Raw genomic sequence first — 21,684 nt, 5'->3', positions numbered from 1 at the left:
ACGATTGCCCTGTAAGGAGCCCTTTTTTTAACTAACACCCAATTTACTGCTTTTCATTTATATCACATGAGAACACTAGTAATTCCTCTTAGGTGGCAGAGAAACATAGGAAAAATCTTTGCTCTGTTCTTTCTGAAGTTTTGAAGAGGAATATTCCAACTAAAACAGTAACTCAGTTAATATGACTTGACTTTCATTATGATCTACTGTCAGATTTTGAGCCCCTCTTTAGCCATGGGACTGTCTAGGTCCACAGTAATGCTCTAATCTATTTTTACCTTTAAAACTCAATAAATTATGATTAACTTCATATAAATTGATGGAAATTAATGATCACACCATACCCACTATTCAATTAACTTGGTAAATAGTGACCCCAACTGGCAGGTTTAGGTATTGCATTGCCTATAATCCATATGTAGTCTTCCCCTCAACAGTAAATATTTACCTAACAACACCCTCGAACTGTAACATTATTGACAATAAAGTACAGCCTCTCGTACCTTATTGCTTCATTAAAACATTACTATTTTACCACAAACACTGGCGGTGACAACACAAAAGAAAAACCTAGCCGTGTTGTCAGGGGACACGGAGAAAGTCTACCGCGATGTCGGAAGTAGAGCGGTCTGAACTTCCGTCTACGCGACTCATGCTTTCTACGGCCCTGGTTGAATGACACAAGAACGCGTCGATGAAGGCCGTTGCGATAGGCCGGTTCATCGATCATTTATAAAAAAGGCCGGTACCGGGAGGCGGGACTTGAGTTGGTTTGCCGCTGTGTTTTTCTTCAAGATGGCGGTGCGGCAGTTGAGTCAGTATGGCGCCGCGTTGAGTGTATAATACTTTGGAAAGGTAGCTTGTTGCACGAATACCGTCGTGTCATTTTTATCGGTGAGTATGTATGCGTATGTATTAAAACTGCTGTCACAATAGCTCGGCGGGTTTTGCAGCCGTGTACCTCTGTAACGGTACAGCCATATGATCGGTTGCTAACATTTTAGCATTAGACGTTAACGTTACCGGGGGCCCGATGTGCCGCTGGAGACCGAACAGATGCGCTACAACGAGGTCCCTCGCTATTTTATTTTGAGATTAATTTGCTTGTCATTTGAAGATTAATTAGCGTCATATTATGTCAATAGCAACCAAATATTTAACCATCGTCCCACGTTGAAGTGTGTTACTGAAGCTCCTCTGTAGTAGCACCAGTTAGTAGCCTATGTTTAATATTCCATAGCTCTAGTTACGCTGATAACGTTATTCCTAAAGCTGAACAACTTGACTGAAATCTCTCACTGGTATTTTTTTTTTCTTTCTTCTAGCTTCCAGAAGACACCAGTGGAGGATGATCAGTGCCTAGATCCCATATTAAGCTGAATGCATTGTGATTTCCAATAATTGAGACAGTGATTCTGAAAGCTGTCTACATTAATGAAAAGAACAATGTAGTCAGCTTAGCATTTTCACCTCTGGTACGTGGTCTATAAAGGGATGTGCTTCTGCATGCATTCTGGCTTTAGATAAGCAGAGTCTCCAAACAGGTCGGATTCTACAATAAGTTATCCGTTTTGTATAAATTGTAGTTCATTATAGAGAGGAAATGGAAGTAGATGATGTGCTACCCCCTCTCCCCTTGGAGCCGCCTGATGATTTTGGCCGAGATGAGGGCAGAGCACCTCCACCACCTCCCCTGCAAACGTCCAGTGACGCAGAGGTAATGGACGTTAGCTCTGGTGGTGATGGATACACGTACACCCCAGGGGACGGGGAAGCCAACCCACAGCAGCCCTCGATAACCTTCTATAGCGACCTCTCCGATGAGGCTAATCCCATCCCGCCGTGCCCCAGGACGGCCCGCCACGCTCCCCAACTCACCGGGTTCCTACCAGACCTCAAGCTGCTCAGAGATGTTAAGATCCGTGTAAGCTTCACTGAAAGCAGCAATAGCAAAGACCGCAAGGTTTTGTACACGGGTGAAGGGCAGGAGGGAGGAAGTGGTGATGGCTTAGGCAGCGTAAATGGTGAGTTGCATGACTCAAGCGAGCTGGAAGTACCCGAGGGAAACGACGTAGCGGGCAGAAGAGCCGACGAGGCAGAGGTAGACCTGGAAAATAAGGTAGAGTTTGCCGTCCTGGATGAGTTGGATGACCTCTACGACAACTTCCTGGATAATGACGACGCAGAGCTGGGTGGCTTTAAGTCTGAGGTCATAGTTCAGCAGGAGCAAGCAGATGAGGAGGCCGTGGCTTTCTCCTATGAGGTACGTCCGTTCTTGTGTCCGCAGTAACCTTTTTCAGTTTCAGGTACACACCCATTTTGCCCCCAACTGTCCAATAGGAATGATGCAGGCCTACTACAGCCCTATGACATGGTCCAAACAAGAGAAAATTCTGATTCTGATACCACAGCGATGGCATACCTGATATAGAAATAACAAAAAAAAGGTTATTCAGTAAAAAATAAAAGCAATACTAACATCAATAGTGTTGTATTGCTGCTTACCTACAACTGTCACAGTATTGAGGAGAAAATGTGCTGTGCCGTAAAAATATTTCTTATTATACACTGACTTCCAAATGAAAAAGGATTATTGGACCATGTCATCTAATAATAACAGGAGACACCCCTACAAATCAACACAACAATGCCGATTTTAGGGGGAATGCAGCCTAAAGGAGGCCGCGTCACCCACATTAATATACTCCTGAAGCCATCTAGATAAGTTTTGTGTTATTTATTCCCTCTACAACAATACAATGCAGCTGAATGGAGTTCGATTTGTGGCAAACAAAGCATAAAAAGTACATTTTTAATTATGCAACAGTCACTATTCAGAAACTGTTCTGATGATTTTAAAAAAATCAAGAGTTGTAGGTTTTATAGCTATTTGCTACAGGGAAACCGTACAGACAGGGTCACTGTGAACTGGAAGAGGACATTGGGGATCATGACGTAGAAAAAGGGCAGCTGGAACGGAGAATAATGAATGTTGTAGTTATTGGTTTAAAATTGCAACACGCAAGACCTTTGCTGCCTCAGTCAGCGTTTAGTCATCAAATCAAGCAGCGGACATTTATAGAAATGTTGGTTTGTATTACTGAAAATGTCAAGTGAGGTGCTGGAAGAGGTTAGTGCCTTTTTTCTGATGAAATAGTTATAAAAAGGATAAATCAAAGCTGCTCTCATTTGTAATTTAATTTCTAATAAAAGTTGATAGATATATAGGTTCAATATAATCTTTTTCTGAATTCAGTACAATGACAAGTTTTACTTCAATGCTGCCTGGTTTTATTATTTTCTCCAATTGTTCATCTTCTGGCTTCACATCCTCTTAAAAACTCTTACACTGGTGACCCATCCTTTTCTCCCGGCCTTAACCACCCACTCTTCCAGGAGGAGTTTGACAATGATGTCGATGCTCTGCTCGAGGAGGGCATGCCAGTCCCCAAAAAGATGCGTCCGTCAGAGGACAAATACGGCGGGGACAGCGATCATCCGTCAGACGGGGAGGAGGGAGGCGTTCAGCCCATGATGACCAAAATTAAGACTGTCTTGAAGAGTGAGTGGTGGATCTGTCTGTTTTAGAGCTGGGAATAGTGAAACGTGGTTTTAGCACTATGGAATGCATGTAATATTACAGGTTTCATCCCTGATTTAAATCATCATTATTAGAAAAGTTTCCCCCAAAAGGGATATTATAGTAATTATTGGCTTCATTTACACCCCCCCCCCCTCCCCCCCATGCCAGGTCGTGGGCGTCCACCCACCGAGCCTCTACCTGATGGATGGATCATGACATTCCATAACTCTGGTATTCCCGTCTACCTGCACAGAGAGACCAGGGTGGTGACCTGGTCCCGACCCTACTTTCTTGGGACTGGCAGCATTCGGGTAAGATGTCTGATTAATCTACTTAAACGTTCTGCTCAGCTCAGTTGGTGGTCAGTATCTGCCCCACATGACCTCCTCTCTGCTCCCGTCTAATCTATTTCTTTTTTTATCTTGAGGTCATGAAATCGTTCCTGCTCAGCTCTTGAAATTCCTGTTCACATTCTGGTTAAAACCTTGGATTTCTTTCTCCAAACAGAAACACGACCCTCCTACCAGCAGCATCCCCTGCCTCCACTACAGGAAAATGAAGGACAATGAGGAAAGGGAGCTAAATGGAGAAGTGACGCCCATGTCAGAGGAGGCTCCTGTCAAGCCCAGCTACGAAGCAAATGGTGAAGAGATGGTGGACAAGTCGGACGCTACGGGTGAGGAGGTAGACGGCTTCCCTCCCCCCGTTGTGGCTGACGCCGTGCCAAACGGAGAGGGCGACAAAGAGGAGGAGGACGACGCCGCAGCCACAGCCAAGAGGAACCAGAAGCTTAAAGATGCTCACCTCTGTGAAATTGCCCACGGAGCCTTGGGGCAGGTGAAGGCCAAGGTGGAGGTGTGCAAGGACGAGTCGATAGGTAAGGGCTTCTCGTAGGGACCGACTTCTTAAAGGTAAACGTTGTCTTTGCTGCTGAAGGTCATCAATTAGCCACTGAGTTGCATAACTTGATTTTTTTTTAAAAACCTCCTTACAGAACTTGAAGAGTTTCGCCTTTACCTGGAAAAATGCTTTGACTTTGAACAAGTCACGGTGAAGAAGTTTCGTACCTGGGCTGAGCGAAGGCAGTTCAACAGAGACATGAAGAGGAAGCAGGCCGAATCGGAGAGGCCGATCCTGCCTGCCAACCAGAAACTCATCACACTGTCAGTCCAAGATGCCCCCACTAAGAAAGGTAGCGGTAGCATAGATTCAGAGTTGTTAAAAACGTAAACAAACCTGCTAATTGTCAACTTCAGATCTTTGGCAAAAGGTGTGTGAATCCGTAAAAAATAACCCATTATTAGAAAGTATTGTTTTGTTTTTTACTTTGAAAAAGGCTTTTTGTTGCTGTCCATTCAAAGTTTTTGTTTGCTGATGTATTCCAACTTTTCTATCATAACAGAATTTGTCATCAACCCGAATGGGAAGTCTGAAGTCTGCATCTTGCATGAATATATGCAACGTGTCCTGAAGGTTCGACCTGTTTACAACTTTTTTGAATGTGGTAAGTTTTTTTTGGGGGTGGGGGGGAATTTCAAATAAGTTAGCATTCTTTAACCAGTATTTCTTATCCTCTGTAAATTGCTGTTCGCTCCTTATACACAATGTGTAAATTTGCACCATAAAACCCAACTGTATTTGTGCGTCCCACAGAGAACCCAAGTGAGCCCTTTGGAGCGTCGGTCATTATAGACGGAGTTACGTACGGCACCGGAACGGCAAGCAGTAAAAAACTTGCCAAGAATAAAGCTGGTACGTTCTTTTATTTCCAGTACTGAGCTTTGTGATTGTGTATTTGACAAAGGGGTATACATTGTGTCCGAGTTCTGTGGATGCAGACATTGTGATTGCTGTGAAGTCTTTATATAGGAATTTGGCAATGCAAGTCATTGTACTTATTTTTTTTTACACTGACTGGAATGTATTGTGATTTATAGTTTTTAATCAGCTGATGCATATAAAATAATCACTGGTACCTAGTTTGTTTATAAGACTAAAAATGACTTGTTACCAACAGACTTTGGTGGCACCTTCTGAGGCGAAGGCTAAAATAAAGGCTATGTTCTTATGAGTTACAACAGATGGTTGAATTGTTAAATCTACAGTTGTAACATTTGTTCTCACTGGGAATTTGGGGTAAACTTCAGCTCGAGCCACACTGGAAATCCTCATCCCTGACTTTGTGAAGCAGACCTCGGAGGAGAAGCCTGTTGAGGGCGATGAACTGGAGGTAAACCCCCCCCCACCCCTCCCTCTACCCCCGTCTCATTTTCAACCTTCAGGTTTTTGTGGAATAGTTCAAGCTAATGTTGAAGTACGTCTGCCCAAAATTGATTCCTGAAAGCAGGATTTTTACTGAAATATTGTTTCCCCTTGACTGTCGATGCATCCTTAGTGATCCCGTTTGCTCTGCTCCGCAGTATTTTAATCATATCAATATAGAAGACTCAAGGGTGTATGAGCTGACCAACAAAGCAGGACTACTTTCACCATATCAAATTCTTCACGAGTGCCTTAAAAGGTAAGCATTATCTAAGCGAACCCTTTTTAAGGTCACCATTGTGACAGACCTGCCGGCACAATGATGTATTTAAAATGTATGTATGTTTCTTTTCATTTAGAAACCATGGAATGGGAGACACGAGCATTAAGTTTGAGGTGATTCCGGGGAAAAACCAGAAGAGTGAATATGTGATGACCTGTGGGAAGCACACTGTGCGTGGCTGGTGTAAGTAGAGTCTCTTCCTCATCCACCAATGACACGACACAGTGTTCATTTTGGTTTTGACCCTGTGGAGGGAACATGCGTGTAGCTTTGAATGACGTTTCTTTGGTACATGTGCCAACCAGGCAAGAACAAAAGGGTTGGCAAACAACTGGCGTCTCAGAAGATCCTGCAGATGCTTCACCCCCACGTGAAGAACTGGGGCTCACTGCTGCGCATGTACGGCAGAGACAGCAATAAGATGGTCAAGAAGGTAAGTACTCTCTTTAAACCTAGTAGTAAAAGCTGTGGTCACAGAAAACAATTTTTTTTTGGGCTTTCTGTTCGATTTCGATTTCTGGAAACTCATGTAATCGTCCAGATTGTGAATGTCGAAACCAAGTCAAAGAAATAGAATGTATTTTTTTTTTCTTATGCTGAACCTTATGAGCCCTTTGTGCTAAATCAGCCCTTATGGAAAAGTTATGGAATACCACTTTAAAAAGAACTAATCTGATCATCGTTAAATCTGCCTTTGTCTTATTAACAAATTACCTTGTTAACTTCAATACGAAGACTACGTGTCTCGGTATTGAGGATGGCACATGGCTCAATGACATTTAAAACAACCAATCTTTTGCAGGAGAGCTCTGACAAGAGTGTGATAGAGCTCCAGCAGTTTGCCAAAAAGAACAAGCCAAACCTTCATATCTTGAACAAACTGCAAGAGGAAATGAGGAAACTAGCCAAGCAAAGGGTAAGAGAATTTAATTTAATTTTTTAATTAAATAACACTGCACTCACATTTTAGGAAATTGTTGTTTAAAGGTTAGTAATTTTTCCTTATAAAACCATAGTTGTTAATAAAAGGATGAATCTCATTGTCTCTGTTACACGGTGACATGTCCAAATGCCTCCATGGGCCTTTGTCTATTGCAGCAAATCTCGCTATCTTGATTCTATTTCTGTTTTTCCTCTCAAAGCAAAGGACTTTACTTGTACAGACATTTTGTCACCAGGGAGCTCCTTGAAGCGAATCACAGGGTAGTAGCTTTGATCCAAATGAAGCTCTGAATGTAATTTGGGCAAACAGTAACTCTGCAGGGTCCCAATTAGCCCTCTTTACTGCAGGCATCACGAGCACAGCAGTCGGTGTAGTGTGGTCCAAATGACACTGCCAAGAATCGAGCAAACTTATTTCTAATAACTTTCCCAATGCGCACTCCAGGAGGAAACGAGGAAGAAACCCAAGATGACCATAATGGAGTCCGCCCAGCCAGGGAGTGAACCCCTCTGCACTGTTGACGTTTAAGTCTCCGAAGAATCACTGGAGAACCTCGGCACTGAAACCAGGTCACTGTCAGCCATCACAGCCCTTAATTATGCATCACTGACATCTAAACATCTAATGACAACGTGGTTTGTTCTTCGACTGGGCCGCTTCAACTCCTCGCACCCTTGGCCCGTGTTTGATTTGGTTCAGCTGGTAAACGTTGAGGTTGGTTCTCAATGTACCGTCCGCCTCTCAGGATGCAGCCTTGCCATGGCACACAGGGGGGAGGAAATAAAACCAGACACCCAGGCTGCAGAGGAGGTAACATGACCTGATAGCACATGAACTACGTCAAAATAAAAATGCATGCTCGTTTGATTGAAAAACCACTACAGTTTTTTGTTTTGTTTGGAAGTGTCAGAGTACCAGCACCAATTTCTTTTTCCGTTTGTGCTTGAGTATTTGAAAGGGACTACTAGTACTTGTGTATTTATACCATTCATTTTATTGGAAAACAAAGTTACTTGTTTATTGGGTATTTTAATAGTTGGTGTTTTGTGTAACAAATACAAAATGCGCCATTTTCTTTTCCTCAGAAGGGACTGCTGCTGTCCCGGTTTGCACGATTTTAAAAACATGCGTTGTGAGGTGATGACTATTGAGATCTATTGTTATGCACTTGTCCTGTCATATATTTTCAATGACTGCTCATGCTGTTGACAAAAAAAAAAGTTTGGCGTATTTGAGGTGACTTTCATATAGAGGCACTTGTTTTTTTCCTGATTAATTTCTCCCTGGTTTGCTTTTGCAGGACTAGGAACATTGCAGTAAACCCGAGTACACAGCACCGTAATGTTTAGGGTAAATGTTCACTTCCTTAATGCTTAGTTCATGGTAGCTGTTTATTGAAGTACCATCGCCCACAAACATAACCATCCGGTACATTTCAGTAGCTTTTTTTTTTTTTTAGTTGTGGTGCACTCAAATCATGTTGCCTTAGTTGATCCATTTCACGAAGGGCTTGAAGTAGAACATGTTACGTTGGACCTAACACACCCTTCAATGCAAAGTGGAGAGACCAAGCCCCCTTTACCTGATAAAGCATTTATTGTTTAGCAAATTAGAACTTTTCTGAAGACTGCCTCTAAAACATCAGATACTTGAAGGACAAATGCCTCCAGCCTGTGCAGATTTTTAAGACTTGTCTTAATGGATTGTGTAGTTTGTTTGCCATTGTTACAGTATTTTCTGATTACAGGTAGAACGCTTTTTTTTTCTTTTTTACAGAGGCAGCCTTTTTCAAATTGACTTGGTACAGTCATTTAGTGCAACAGAAGCTGATGAATGTGTGTGTGTATACCAAAACTTAGTCTTATGCATTTTACAGGATTAATGTTGCAAACTGCACAGTAGAAACCCCAATATCAGAAGAAAATAAGTAGACCCATTATTTGCTGGAACAAAATGGAAACTGCTGTGCAACTTGACAAATATTTAGCAGATTTCATTTTTTTCTACAAACTATTCATGGCGGCTGTTGTGATGTTGTAGATCGCTATAAGAATGTGCTTTCCCTTGTTTGTCTTGCCAAGTGTGTCAGTGTGAGAAGAAAAAATGCTTTTACATGTGTCTGTTGAGTTGTACCAATGAATTGTTTGAGAAGTTGCTGCCTAGAAAAATGAAGTATGTATTGCAACCTGAGCTCCATGACTTTAGCGATATTTGTTATGCAAATAAAATGTCTTCATGATTAGAACGGATTTGGTTTTATTCCGTCCCAGAAAGAATGCCATGTGAACGTAGAGAAGTTAACAAACTGAGGTTTGGCTATTTATTCTTTAACATTATGTTCTAACACAATCTGATCTTGAGTACTGAATCTACAACAGCACAACTGGTCAAGGGACCATCTGCAGCCCCCAGTTGCCCAAAATACAGAGCAACCAATACCGTACTTATTGCTTAACTTTATTGGAAGCATGAATTAATACTGCATTACAAAATGACTGGTAAGGGTTACACGGTTATTTAAACGAACTAACCCTTTAAAAGTAAAGCCTTGTAGATTTTAACAAATTTCAATACGTTCGGGTAAATTGTAATATAAGTCCCACGCTACCTGTGAAAAAAAAGGGTCATTCTTAAGACTTTTTTCCAATACAAATACCAGGGATGTCTTACTGCATCTGGTCACATTTTGCAGTTGGCAAGTCCCGCGCGCGTATGACAAAGTGCAATTTCCAAATTTTATTCACACTGCATGCAACAGAAGGATCATTTTTACTAAACACCTGATGCAGTAGAACGTCGTGATTTTTTCTGCCATACTAAACCTTGCGATCTGTTAAGAGTATGGGAGCGCACAGAATGTCTCTTCCTTATTGCTTGCTGGCCTCCTGCTGCTGGGAGTTGTAGTCCACCCTCTCCAGCAGCAGGAGCATCTCCACATGCATGGTCTGAGGGAACAGATCCACAGCCATGGCTCGCACCGGACGAAATGGGACTCCGTGCACTCTGTTGGATGGCGCTCTGCACAGACTGGTAAAAGGAACAAATTTGAAATTACCGTTAAATATATATGCAACATGAATGTGGGACTTGTCGCCCTAAATAGAAATTCAACTACAAACAGAATTGAACATTTCTGCTTCTTGAAAACCCGCAGACTCACTCTATGAAGTTGTTCATGGCCGCCTTAGCGTTGCACGCTACATAAACCAGCCTCTTCAGGTGCTCCGCCCTCCTGATGGCAAGTATGACCTTGGAATCTATTTTATGAAGAAAAAAAAAAAGACAAAAACAAAATGAATATGAGACTAATCTCGTTCATTCTTGGCGGTTTGGACCAATGACTCACGTAGGCCCGCCCTCGGTGGATCCACAATGGCCGTGACGTTGGCTGACACGAGAGCGTTGACAATGTTGGGGAACACGTCCTCTGCTTTTCCGCAGTGAAACTCTACATTGGTCAGACCTTCGGACACAAACAAAGGAGGAGCTGGTCAGAAGGAGAATCAGCACCTCACAGTTAAGACATTTGCGTCCATTTGTCATAATAAATAGGTAATTTTGTGAAACCATTAGTGCACAGCACCCATCTTCCAACACAGATTGTAATTCTCATCTTTGGGACTTTGGTGCTGCTTACACACAGACAGGAACAACGTTGATGAAAAGTCACACTCCATTCACAAAACCACCGGAGACTATGGGGCCTCTTACCGTTGACCTCTGCGTTAACTTTGGCGTCCTCCACGGCTTCGTGGCACAGTTCGATTCCAATCACCTTCTTTACCCTCTTGAGAGGAAAGTGAAAAGAGATATAAAATAAAAAAAATTCAAAAAACATGCCAGAACATGCCAACATTTCGAAAGCACAGATGTCGCTGCATTCACGAGAGATTGGCACTTGAATGCATCGCGGGAATGGCATTATTCTTGTCAACAAAGTCACCTTAGCCAGAGAGATGCCGATGGTTCCCGTCCCACAGCACACGTCCAGCACTGTGCTGTCCTGGTCCAGCTGGGCCCATTCCCCCACAGCGGTGTACAGCACCTCTGCAGCGCCTGTATTCACCTGCGGGGTAACACAAAGGTACCAGTAAGACACGCGCCGCAGTAACACAAACCTCCCCCGCTGGTAAACATCAAAGTCTCATACTTGAAAGAAGGAATTAGGAGATATTCTGAACTTCAGACCCAGGAGTTCCTCATGAATGCTGCTCTCTCCAGCAACCAGCTCACAGGGCAGGTCCTCTAGGTTAGGAGAAGTCCTGGGAGGCCAACAACACTCATCTTAGACTGACTGACTCTATTGTCGACTAACAGACCACCAGGATTTTGTGATCTTACCTTTGACCTTCTCTGACAAAATAAAGAGAGGTCACTCCGCTGTCTTTCCCCTCTCCTTCTGTGAAGTACGTCTTCATGGAGCTCTTCAATGTGTTCACCTCCTCTTCTGGGAGTTTCTAAAGGGAGCGAATAAAACCAGTAAGAAACCTAACTGGGGGACAGTGATCAGCTAAACGGGGTCTCACTCGTCCCCCTTCACCTGCGGGTTGAAGAAGGCCACGGCCATGGCTTGTCCGCTCCTCGTGGTCCTCACAGTCAGCTGCTTCCAGTGTCCTTCGTATGTTTCCGGACTGTACACAGAGTATGATGTTGTTCTATTGACAAAAAAAAAAGAAAAAAGAAAGAACTTGGTTCATCCAACAAACACTCGAACTAAAAAAAAAAATTCATGTGTAGTTTGGTTTTCCATATTCATTCCTTGTCACAACCTTGTAACAATACCTGATGAACTTCTGAAAGGCGCTGACCACCCTCTTGGCCTCGGCCGAGACGTGGCGCGTCTCAGCCGGCCCCACCACGGCACAGGAGCCGCCTTTGTACTTTCCCAGGCGGAAACCGACGGTCTTGTCCTCTCCGTCGGCCCCCATCGAAATGAGGAACTCACACTTGTTTCTGTACTCCGTCTGCCACGGTGCAGGGAGGGGAAATATGGAAGAGATATTTGGACCCTACTGCTGTGAAGTATCCCGCAATAACAGAGTATTACGTTTAAGGCGTGTGTCGGTTGGAGCCGACGCGTTGACGTACCTGCGTGGGAGATGGTCGGATGGCCGTCAGAGAACAACACATTCTGTTGTACTTTCCTTTCTGTGCAAACAGCCATGGCAACATGGCTTTGTTGGTGCTCCCAATCTCTCTGGGGAAAAAAAAATGATTGATTTGTACTTTGATGGGCAAAATGCCCACTTTATCCGCAGTCATTCAGTGAAATATGCAACGATGCCAGAAACAACTTCTATCTAAATCTCATCTAAATACTATTCTTCTCTTACAATAATGAGAATAAAAGAAGATACTAGGGCTGATGGGGGTGAATATGGTATCGGCCCCTCAATAGAGAACATTTTGTTCAAGTGATACGGCTGGCACTGTACATCCCCTGCAGCAGAAGACACGCGGTACCACACGAGAGGATCAGCCTCGACACAAAAATGACGCCGCTCACTTGGCCAGCCGCTGCAGAACGCCCACCACCTCCTGCTCCTTCCTCCTCAGCTGCTCCTCGTAAGGCACATTCCACAGAGGAGTCACGACGTTGGCTATCTGGACGCTGAGCGGCGGCTCCTCCGCCCCCCTCTTCCCCCCCTCGTCCCCTTCTGCCCGCTTGGGTGGCGGCTGTCCCCCCGCGACGTCTCCTTCCTCCTGCTTCCTCTTCCTCAGGATGGGGTCCACCTTGGGCTTGGCGTGCCGGACGCTCAGCACCTGGCCCTTCCACTGCATGCCGTGGACCATCTTCATGGCCTTGTCGCGCTCTTCTTCGTTCTTGAAGGTGACGAAAGCGAACGTCTGCTTGCCGAACAGCTTGATTTTGTGCGGGTCGACGCCGTGTTTGGCCAGGAACTTCTTCAGGTCGTTGAAACCGATGAACTTTGGTAGGTTCCTGATCTCCACTTTGTAGATCTCTGACGTGAAGAGGTCCTCTCTGATGTAGCGGTACATGCCGGCGTCAGAGGACGCCTCGGTCCCCCCGTCGGCTTTGTCGTCAGCCTTCGCGTCATCGTTGCCGGAGACCTGAGGGAGGTCCTCGGGATTCTCCTCGTTTGAAGGTGGAGCATCAGCCACTGGGCTGCCACCAACATCCGCCATCACTCTGTCGATACTGTGAAAATATTAAATCAGAAGAGCCGACTGATCTTACGTTCAGAAAGACTAAATATACAGTGTTTTATTTTATTATTTTTTTGTTTTTCTACAATCAAACATTAGGTGGATACATTGTGCTTAATCATTAAACTTGGTTAGGGCAACATTTTAACTTCCCAGTTAACTGCAGTTTTAACGTACCTATAAAAAAAAAACACAGGTAATTAAGTTTTCAACTTCAAGTTCCTTTTCAAGTGAATGCATCACTTACACGGCACACAGAGGTGTCTAGTGTTAACAAACGTGCACGTTAAGTAAGGTTCTTATTTAGAGATTATCTATGTATTTTAGTATTTTAGCTAACATATTAAGGTTTCATGTCAAGTATCAGCAGTGTTCATAATCGATTGCGGTCAAGACAATGCTTTTTATGTACCTACCTTCTTATACTTAACTTCCAATTCCACTCTCACAGAGACGGACAGGGCGCTGCCATGTTGGTTTGACCACGTGCAGCGGAGAACTCTGAACTCATTTAAAGTGGTAGTAGTCTATTTGAAAAGGTCCATCTTCGTCAGTGGGAAATGTTTGATATACTGGATATATATTATGTCGACATAATGATATGTATATCATTCAACACTATTTATTAAAACCATGCGTTTTGTGCTCCAAATAATATTTTCATTTATTTATGAAAACTGTGGACCTTCCATTTAAACCGAAAAAGCGCATCGAGAATACATTTCAATCAGTATTTCACTGGTATCCTCGCCTTGCGATAATCAATTATGCTGATCCCTTGCTCTCCATTCATTGATCATCCTAATATTTCTGGAAACTATAACCTGTGGCGCAGGCACACAGAGAAGCGCTCGCGGCGTGTGTGCGCGCACATACGTAGAAAATTCGGCGCGCAAAATCCGAAGCAGGAAGTGAGAGCAGCTGAGGGGGGAAGCGGCGGCCAGTCTGGGATTTGAATCTATCTCAGTACTTCCATAATCTACCAACATCTAAATTAATATGGCAGACCCGAAGGTGAGGTCGCGCGTTTTAAGTCATCTAAAGCGCTATGTTTGTATTTGAATCGGAATTTTGTGTGCACAGACCGCCGCTGTATGTGTCGAAATGCGTCAAAGTTTGTAAAGAAATGAATTGATGTATTTCGTGATGCTAGTTGTTTTCGGGGCCGTTTCGAGCGACGAAAGTTTAAGCAAATTCTGTCAAATAGAAATGCCCTGTTTTAGATGTTCTACTCGCATTCCGCATTTCTTTCGGGGTTTAGTGTTGACAAGCTCAAAGGCGCCCCGAAGTGTGGAACATGCCAGCATGTCGGGATTAGCATCCTGTAGCGATCGTTGGCTAACTTAGCTGCTTTATGGGGGCGTTGTGCACACGACCTGTTCAGGGGAACTGTTGCAGTCTTCAGCCATTTGAATAGAGTAAGTTAACAATCGAACCTTTTTGACCAGCTGGCCAAAGACGATGTTTTCAGCTTTTCTTTGTCTGCCAAGCACGCCAGCTCCTAGCATTTGTTGGCTAATGATAGCTCGTATAGCCGGAGCCAGTGACTGCGTATTACCGGGCAGTAGCGTGTAACCATGTTTATATCAGAGTGTCAGTCGGCCGAAACATCGCGTCGCCCTCGTTTCTATCAAACGATCCGTGTCATTGGATAACGAGACCCACCGTTAAGCCGTTACCGTTAGCTCTCGACTAGCCTACCGATGAAAGGCCTCGTTAAGCAACTTAACGTTAGCTAGCAACTAAGTTAGCTGCACAATGACAAAGTTGAACAACTATTTACTAATTGTAACCAAGTAAAACGTAACAAGCGACGAACACACGTTTTATTTATCCACCATATCATTCAACCGCCTGACCAGATTAAATGCATTATAACGGCATTGCTATGTCACTGAGTTCGCAGCTAACTAGCTAATAGCTAACTAACATTAGTAACTAGTTTAGCATAACGGTGTAGAAACAATGCTGCCACCCCGACAAAGGAGAGTCCCGCGCCTGCTCGTTTTCTACTAAATTACACTAAATGGATATTCACGTTGGGGACTCTGTATGAACCGCATGTGTTGTAGTGGGCTTTTAACATCAACGTGAGGACATTTAATATAAAACGATGCTGCGCTCAGCAGTGGTGATTTACTAAAGGCTCTGCCAGTTCCCATACAAAAGCTATACTTGAATGAGCTCTTAAACCGCTCCATTGAAGCATGCATGGCCCATTGGTCAATTGTCAGAAGTCATTTTGCTCCAGTGGCTGTGTAAAGAACCGCACTGACCCAATCGCTTTGATGTACTCTGACCCTGGACGTTTTGGGGGATTTATTGTATAACATTCATTGCATTTCCCTCTAGGACCAGGAAGACCATGAAACTACTGCAGAAAATACAGAAGAATCTAATCACGATCCCCACTTTGAGCCGATTGTGTCCCTTCCTGAGCAGGATGTGAAAACATTGGAAGAGGATGAGGAGGAACTCTTTAAAATGTAAGTTGTTATAATATACTCTTGACTTGTTCGCCCCCATTTTGTCACGTCAGGTAATGTTATATATATTTGTATATTTGTAAACCATACCATGTTCTTCTCAGGCGGGCCAAACTGTATCGTTTTGCCTCTGAGAACGACCCACCAGAGTGGAAGGAGAGAGGAACCGGTGACGTGAAGCTGCTGAAACACAAAGAGAGAGGCACAATCCGCCTCCTGATGAGGAGAGACCGAACCCTGAAGATTTGTGCCAATCATCACAGTTAGTCAACTCTATAACTATCATTTGGTCATTTTACAGTTTGTGAGAGATACACTTATTACATAATTATAACAGAAATTTGCATTTCTACCACATGCAAATTTGTGTCAAAAAGCAAGATATGAGACTGATATATTAATAATATTTGATATGTGCTGATCTAAATCTAAATTTAAAGATCCTGCCTGATTAATAGTTCCCCAAGTACAATGGAAAATTGTTTTTGGTAACCACTGTAATGTTCCCTACAGTTAGGCATTTGCAAATACAATCCCAACAATTTCCAGGCCAAACGTCTGCAACCACTAAAGATGATGATCTCATATATTGTAAATGCTTTTATCACTTCCCTCAAAGTGCCTTTGTTTCCCCTCTTGTGAATTACAGTTGTACCTACCATGGAGCTGAAGCCCAATGCTGGCAGTGACAGGGCATGGGTGTGGAACACCCTAGCAGATTATGCTGATGAAAGCCCCAAAGCTGAACTCTTGGCAATACGCTTTTTAAATGCAGAAAGTAAGTATTTATATATTTCGTGAATGTTACACTTGAAAAGGGCCCAAACCAGTTATTTAATTGTTATTATATAGTCCGCATCCTACTGACTTGACAAACACTCTGAAGAAGGCAATTCTGTGCATCCAAACTGAAAGGCAAACTCCAATTGGGCTGCATATGTGCAGCGATACAGCATTACTTTGATGTGCGTCCTCACTAACTACTCTTTCACAGATGCTCTGAAGTTCAAGGGGAAGTTTGACGAGTGCAAGGAGGAGGTCAGAAAATCTCTAGAGGGAACAGGTACATGAAACTAAAACATTCTATACATCATACTTCCAGGTTTAATTAAGTACCGCTATTTATTCACGTCGTTAAATCAAATCTTATTAGTTACCCTACTCTATTTGGGGTAAAGTGGTGTGTATTGTGTGCTACTTTATAAGAGGAAAAACTATGGTAACGTATCTTTTCATGACAAAGTTGCACATAAGGATGCAGACTCACTCTGTTCTTGGCTGTTCACTCCGGCCTTGAACTTTTTCTGTCTGCTACATGAACGTGCAGAATGTAACACTTTACCAGCTTTTAAAAAGTTTGGTGGCTGTATGTTCTGTGACATTACAACTCAGATTAATTTCAGGCTAACACCAAATGTATTCATCTTTAATTTAAATGTATATATCTCATCCACATTGCTGCATGTGTTTTTACTTTTTAATCCATTATGCAGGCAGAATAATCATAAAACATACAATACAATAAACATACATTAAATAAAATCAGGCCTCAGCTTTTTATACTAGTTTGTGTACCAGTGCACAGACATAAACAGAAAGTAGCTTTTCAAGTCAACTCTAAACTACAAAAAAAGGTTTTCAAATAGTCGTTTTTATGGGTTTACGATTATTAAATAAACTGAAACTCCTTCCCTGCCTGGTTGCTTAGAATTGAGACCCTTCCAAACCTCTGGTTCCTGTCTGAATGAATGTCCAAATCTTAAAGTGGCAGTATAAAAGAGAATGTTCTTAAGACAATGAGTGCAGATGCAAAGTAGAATATAAAGTAATGATCTGAGGACAGATGTACATGCCAAGCAAATGAATTGTGTTCAAACGTTCACCGCTTAATTTGTTTTAATGTTTTGCCACAGGCAACACTGATAGTGCAAACAAAGTGGCAGAGAAGCTGGAGGAACTCACGGTAAAAGACAAGGCGTCGGAAGATAAGAAAGAGGTCAAAAAGGAGACTGAGAAGAAAGAGGATGAGAAAAAAGAAGACGAGAAAAAGGAGAACAAGGCTGAGGAGAAGAATTGAGAACCAAGAACTTGCTTTGCTGATCTTCAATTTATCAGTTTTTCCTCTTTTTCTACAATAGACTCTAAATGAACTGAATTTGCATATTATTAGTTTTTTTTATTTTTATTGTCTGTTTTGCCTCGAGACCACAAGTCCTTGATGCCACTGGGGAGAAAATACAACATAGCGAATTAATGAGGTGGGTAAAAAAGAAGCCTCTCCCTTTCCACCGTGGACCGCTTTCCATCCTTGTCATCAGCATCTCAATGTTGCATCTAACAAACTGAAAGGAGGCTTGTGATAGTTCCCACATTGGGGTATTTTTGTTTTTGTTTTTTTGTTCTAAAGCGGAGTTTGCTTGTAGGGGGAGAGAATGATGTAGCCTGCTTGTTAGCAGCACAGTCAGGGACCAGGCGTCATGGAGGTGCGTTACGTGTGTAAAATCCCACGGTGCATCTCAGTGGGCCTTCTTACCCTGTCCACGCTTCCACTGCTGGAAACAACGAGTACAGTGGAGACGGCCCGGTTGATGCCTTATAGAAGTAGTTCTATCTCATTAGTCCCGCTGGGGTCTGAATAGTAGAGGAATCCACTCCGGACAGTTGAGGGGCATCAGATGTGTGCTGCAGATGGCAGGTCCACAGATGGCCAACTGATAGGAGATCAGATGCACTTAGAGAAGCATTTCCTTTTTTCTTTCTTTTGATTATCTAAAAACCAAGTCCAAAGCAAACGGTTCATCGGTTTGGTGCAGCTACGCTCCAACTTGACTTCCTCACCTGGAAATAGTTTGTATTCTTTAGACCATTACATTCCCCTTAAAGCATGTAGAGTATATGTAACAGAGTGTGCCCTATCTAGTCTGTGTGCTCACCACCCTCTCATTTTCTTAACCTTGCCTCTAAAGTGCCAGTGCATCTGTAAATATGTGTCTATGGATGAAATGTGGCTTTTCATTTGCACTCAAATGATTGGAAATGTTTCCTCCACCTTCGAATAAAAGCTGTCAAAGACCATGTTTGCAGTCATGTGAAAATTACTATTGAGTAACAATAAAATATTCAGATGTAAATAAGATGAATCTAGAAGATAATGTATACTACACAATTAACTGCCAGATTTACTTTTCTATAATCCGATTAAACAAAACCATCTATAGAATATAAAAGACCGTGAGATCGCAAGAATCAAGTCAGAGTTGGAAAACTTTATTTACTCTGTTCAAATCATTGGGAAATATTTCCTCTTCACAAAAATAGGAACGGGTACATTTATAGTATATTCTATATTTTGATACATGTTGAATTCCTAAGTTTTAGAAAACAAAATCTGCTCAAAGCAGTCAGGAATGGGTCCCTGACCGGCAGTGATGTCCATCCCAAAAAAAGAGCATTGGACTAATGGCAGTCATCTTTAGGAGGAATGACATCGATAGTGTTTTCATGTGGTCAAGATAAACGGCATATTTTCATAAAACTTAGCAGCTGACCCTCTATTTCATGAATATCAAGATGTTCCAGTTTAGCTGTCCAACTGATCACATCACATTTACCCCCCCACAAAAGTATCCCAGTACACCGCAGCCTTCGAACAGACACCTTTGACAATTCAGAAACGCACGACTCGAACAGAGCATCCTGTTACTTCACATTACTGTGTTCATGGTAAGGCAGCTGAGCGAGACCTTGGAGGAGAGACTGCAGTTACCAGTGAGTTTTGATAAGCGAGAATCTGCCTCTCCCACCGCCCTCCACACTCAGGAGAAAGGAATTGGTGAATGCAGCAGTAATGGGAAGAATAAAAGATCCTGTAAAAAGTTACGTCAATTCATAATAAAGCGAGATCCTCCATCACCTTGTAGCTTGTGTGAAATGTAGCTTTTCTTAGAAGGCAACAATGGTTCATTCTTTGTGCCAATGTATCTGGAACATTTCTACCAATTTATATCTACGTAAAGTTCTGCATGTTTTCTTTACTTCAGCCAGATATAAATAAAGCCATCTGCTTTGGATGTTATCAGTTCATTTTTGTGGTCAAAAGTAATTCATTTTTCATTTAACAGCAAAAATAACTAACAAAATAAAGTGGTTTTCCATCTGTGGGTGTCTGGTAATACTGAAGCTGTACCAGACAGCTGCTGCGACTTGCTTGGTTTGACATTTTCAGCCCCCGTGATGTTGCTGTGACATCGTAGCAGAGTTCCCCATTTACTGTGTCTGAGACACTTTTGGCTCTGAAATCTCAAGGCGACACCTTTTGAAAGCCCAAACCTTGAGTACAGCACACATCAGCAATTCAAAAGACCGAGTTACCGAGGCAACGACGGAATTCAGGATTTTCCCTTTCTCAAACCACATATCTTGTAATTATATCCTTTTTTTTTACACTATTAAGGTAGAACAAGCTACATTTACTTCATGGATTTCTTCCCAATATAACGTCCTAATTTATTAACTCAATTTGTTATTTATCAACCAAAGACTCTCAATATAGCACTCAAAACAAAACATCCATCCCGGGATCAATTAACTCCATAGAAAATGTATCAAACATAGCTTTCAAATGGCTGGCTATAAAAAAAGGAAAGCTACAAAATAAAAATAAAAAATGGGTGACCAGTTATCTTAATTTTACTACATGGGACAATGGCTTGTTTCTCTACACCTTTCGATTCCTTTGATACAACACAAACAACTTACACACAAAACAAGTTCTCTTCTTTTTTTTTTTGTTGTTGAGAAAAATGTAAACAGACAGTCGTTTTGGTTGTGCAAGGCTGGACTCGTTCTGACCTCTCAGGATGAGGTCTTCAAATCTTTCAGGGCGCCATGTTTGAAAAAAAAAAAACTGATGATGCACTGCACCTTTATGAAGTGAATACAGGGGGCTGAGCTATACTCGAGCCCTAACAATACCAAACAAAGACGGAGCCATCGGTAGCCTACTCATCAACTAGCATCTCTGCTGGTTGCATTCATTCCTGAGAATTTTGATAAAGAAGGAATTAAACTTTTCTTTTTACGCTTAAACAACAACACGTCTTTCCCAATGAATTTGTAACGCAACCACCAGACATTACACGATGTCCCCTCCCCCACCCCCCCTCGATACCCCCTGTCTCCCGGCTTATCACAATGGCGTGGCCTGCCATTAAAGATGCTGCTGATCCAACGGATCTCGGGTCTCGCTCACTTCTCAGAGCTACGGCATGGACATGCATTAACGGTACAAGCTCACGTGCAGCACCTGGACTTCTTGAGGTCAAACGACTCGGGAAGGACGCAAAAAGAGTCCTTAGTGAGGACATCAGTGTTTAATTCGTCTGTATAGTGGGGTTCTTTTTTTTTTTTTTTTTTTTTTTGCTCATCCTCCTGCGCAAGCTGGGAGAAAAAGTTTGCACGACATTGGGCTAAGATGACCAGACACTCCTCACGCATAAATGCAACACAACCCCTCTGGTACCAGCACACACACACACACACACACACACGGGCAGAAAGATCTTAAACAGGGAGCGTTATGCCCCCCCCGACTGGCCGTTCGGACTCTACTAAAATGGCAGGAGAGAATTTCTTCAGGAGGGTGAGGTGGGGGGAGGGGGGGGGGGGCGCGGTCGTTGTCACCGGCGGTGGCATCACACGGATATCTCATACGTGGTGCCTCCTACACCCGTCACCTTTTTGACGTTACTGTGGCGACTGGGACTGATGCCGGAGCCCTGGGCGCTGTGGTGGCATTCCATCTGCCCGTTAACTTTCATGGCCTCTCTGAAGGGGCAGAAGAGAAGAACAGCGATCGTTATTCCGCGCAGAAGAGAGGAAGAGAGGCGCCGTGGCAGCATGCAGGCGACTTTCTAAGCAACAACACGGACGATTAGTTTGGAGTGTACTTGAGGCGGGA

At 43.0% G+C, this 21,684-nt stretch overlaps 4 protein-coding genes and 1 non-coding gene across 5 annotated transcripts in view; 3 read left to right on the top strand and 2 right to left on the bottom strand.

The window, feature by feature from the left end:
- Positions 1-768: 768 nt before the first annotated feature.
- dgcr8 (DGCR8 microprocessor complex subunit) lies at positions 769-9,316 on the top strand. The gene is made up of 14 exons (XM_037481343.2): positions 769-894; positions 1,326-2,263; positions 3,397-3,562; positions 3,752-3,894; positions 4,091-4,460; positions 4,578-4,775; positions 4,986-5,087; positions 5,237-5,335; positions 5,731-5,813; positions 6,004-6,104; positions 6,205-6,311; positions 6,434-6,561; positions 6,931-7,044; positions 7,516-9,316. Exons 2-14 carry the CDS (start codon positions 1,604-1,606, stop codon positions 7,597-7,599), a joined length of 2,355 nt encoding a protein of 784 aa, XP_037337240.2. The 5' UTR covers positions 769-894; positions 1,326-1,603; the 3' UTR covers positions 7,600-9,316.
- A 65-nt stretch (positions 9,317-9,381) lies between these two features.
- trmt2a (tRNA methyltransferase 2 homolog A) lies at positions 9,382-13,992 on the bottom strand. The gene is made up of 12 exons (XM_037481345.2): positions 13,656-13,992; positions 12,578-13,231; positions 12,160-12,268; positions 11,854-12,035; positions 11,612-11,726; positions 11,413-11,528; positions 11,222-11,333; positions 11,015-11,137; positions 10,783-10,858; positions 10,418-10,534; positions 10,232-10,328; positions 9,382-10,098 (listed from the first exon to the last, which is right to left on the bottom strand). Exons 2-12 carry the CDS (start codon positions 13,216-13,218, stop codon positions 9,939-9,941), a joined length of 1,848 nt encoding a protein of 615 aa, XP_037337242.2. The 5' UTR covers positions 13,219-13,231; positions 13,656-13,992; the 3' UTR covers positions 9,382-9,938.
- Positions 13,993-14,101: 109 nt separating this feature from the next.
- ranbp1 (RAN binding protein 1) lies at positions 14,102-18,800 on the top strand. Its single transcript, XM_037481353.2, has 6 exons — positions 14,102-14,253; positions 15,592-15,725; positions 15,830-15,987; positions 16,375-16,503; positions 16,720-16,788; positions 17,639-18,800. The coding sequence occupies exons 1-6, from the start codon at positions 14,239-14,241 to the stop codon at positions 17,800-17,802; spliced, it is 669 nt and encodes a 222-aa protein (XP_037337250.2). The 5' UTR covers positions 14,102-14,238; the 3' UTR covers positions 17,803-18,800.
- On the top strand, positions 16,983-17,111 carry LOC119225739 (small nucleolar RNA SNORA77). Its single transcript, XR_005121196.2, has one exon. It is a non-coding gene; the product is annotated as a small nucleolar RNA SNORA77 (small nucleolar RNA).
- Positions 18,801-18,971: 171 nt separating the features above from the next.
- The window catches only part of zdhhc8b (zinc finger DHHC-type palmitoyltransferase 8b), a 44,839-nt gene continuing 42,126 nt past the window's right edge, over positions 18,972-21,684 (bottom strand). The window contains exon 11 of the mRNA XM_037481344.2: positions 18,972-21,551. Within this exon, the coding sequence (XP_037337241.2) occupies positions 21,419-21,551 (133 nt within the window). The 3' untranslated portion in view covers positions 18,972-21,418. The remainder of the gene's footprint in view (positions 21,552-21,684) is intronic.

The sequence above is a fragment of the Pungitius pungitius genome, chromosome 5 (genome assembly GCF_949316345.1).
Source record: "Pungitius pungitius chromosome 5, fPunPun2.1, whole genome shotgun sequence".
NCBI lineage: Eukaryota > Metazoa > Chordata > Actinopteri > Perciformes > Gasterosteidae > Pungitius > Pungitius pungitius.
This window is presented reverse-complemented; position numbering and strand designations above follow the sequence as displayed.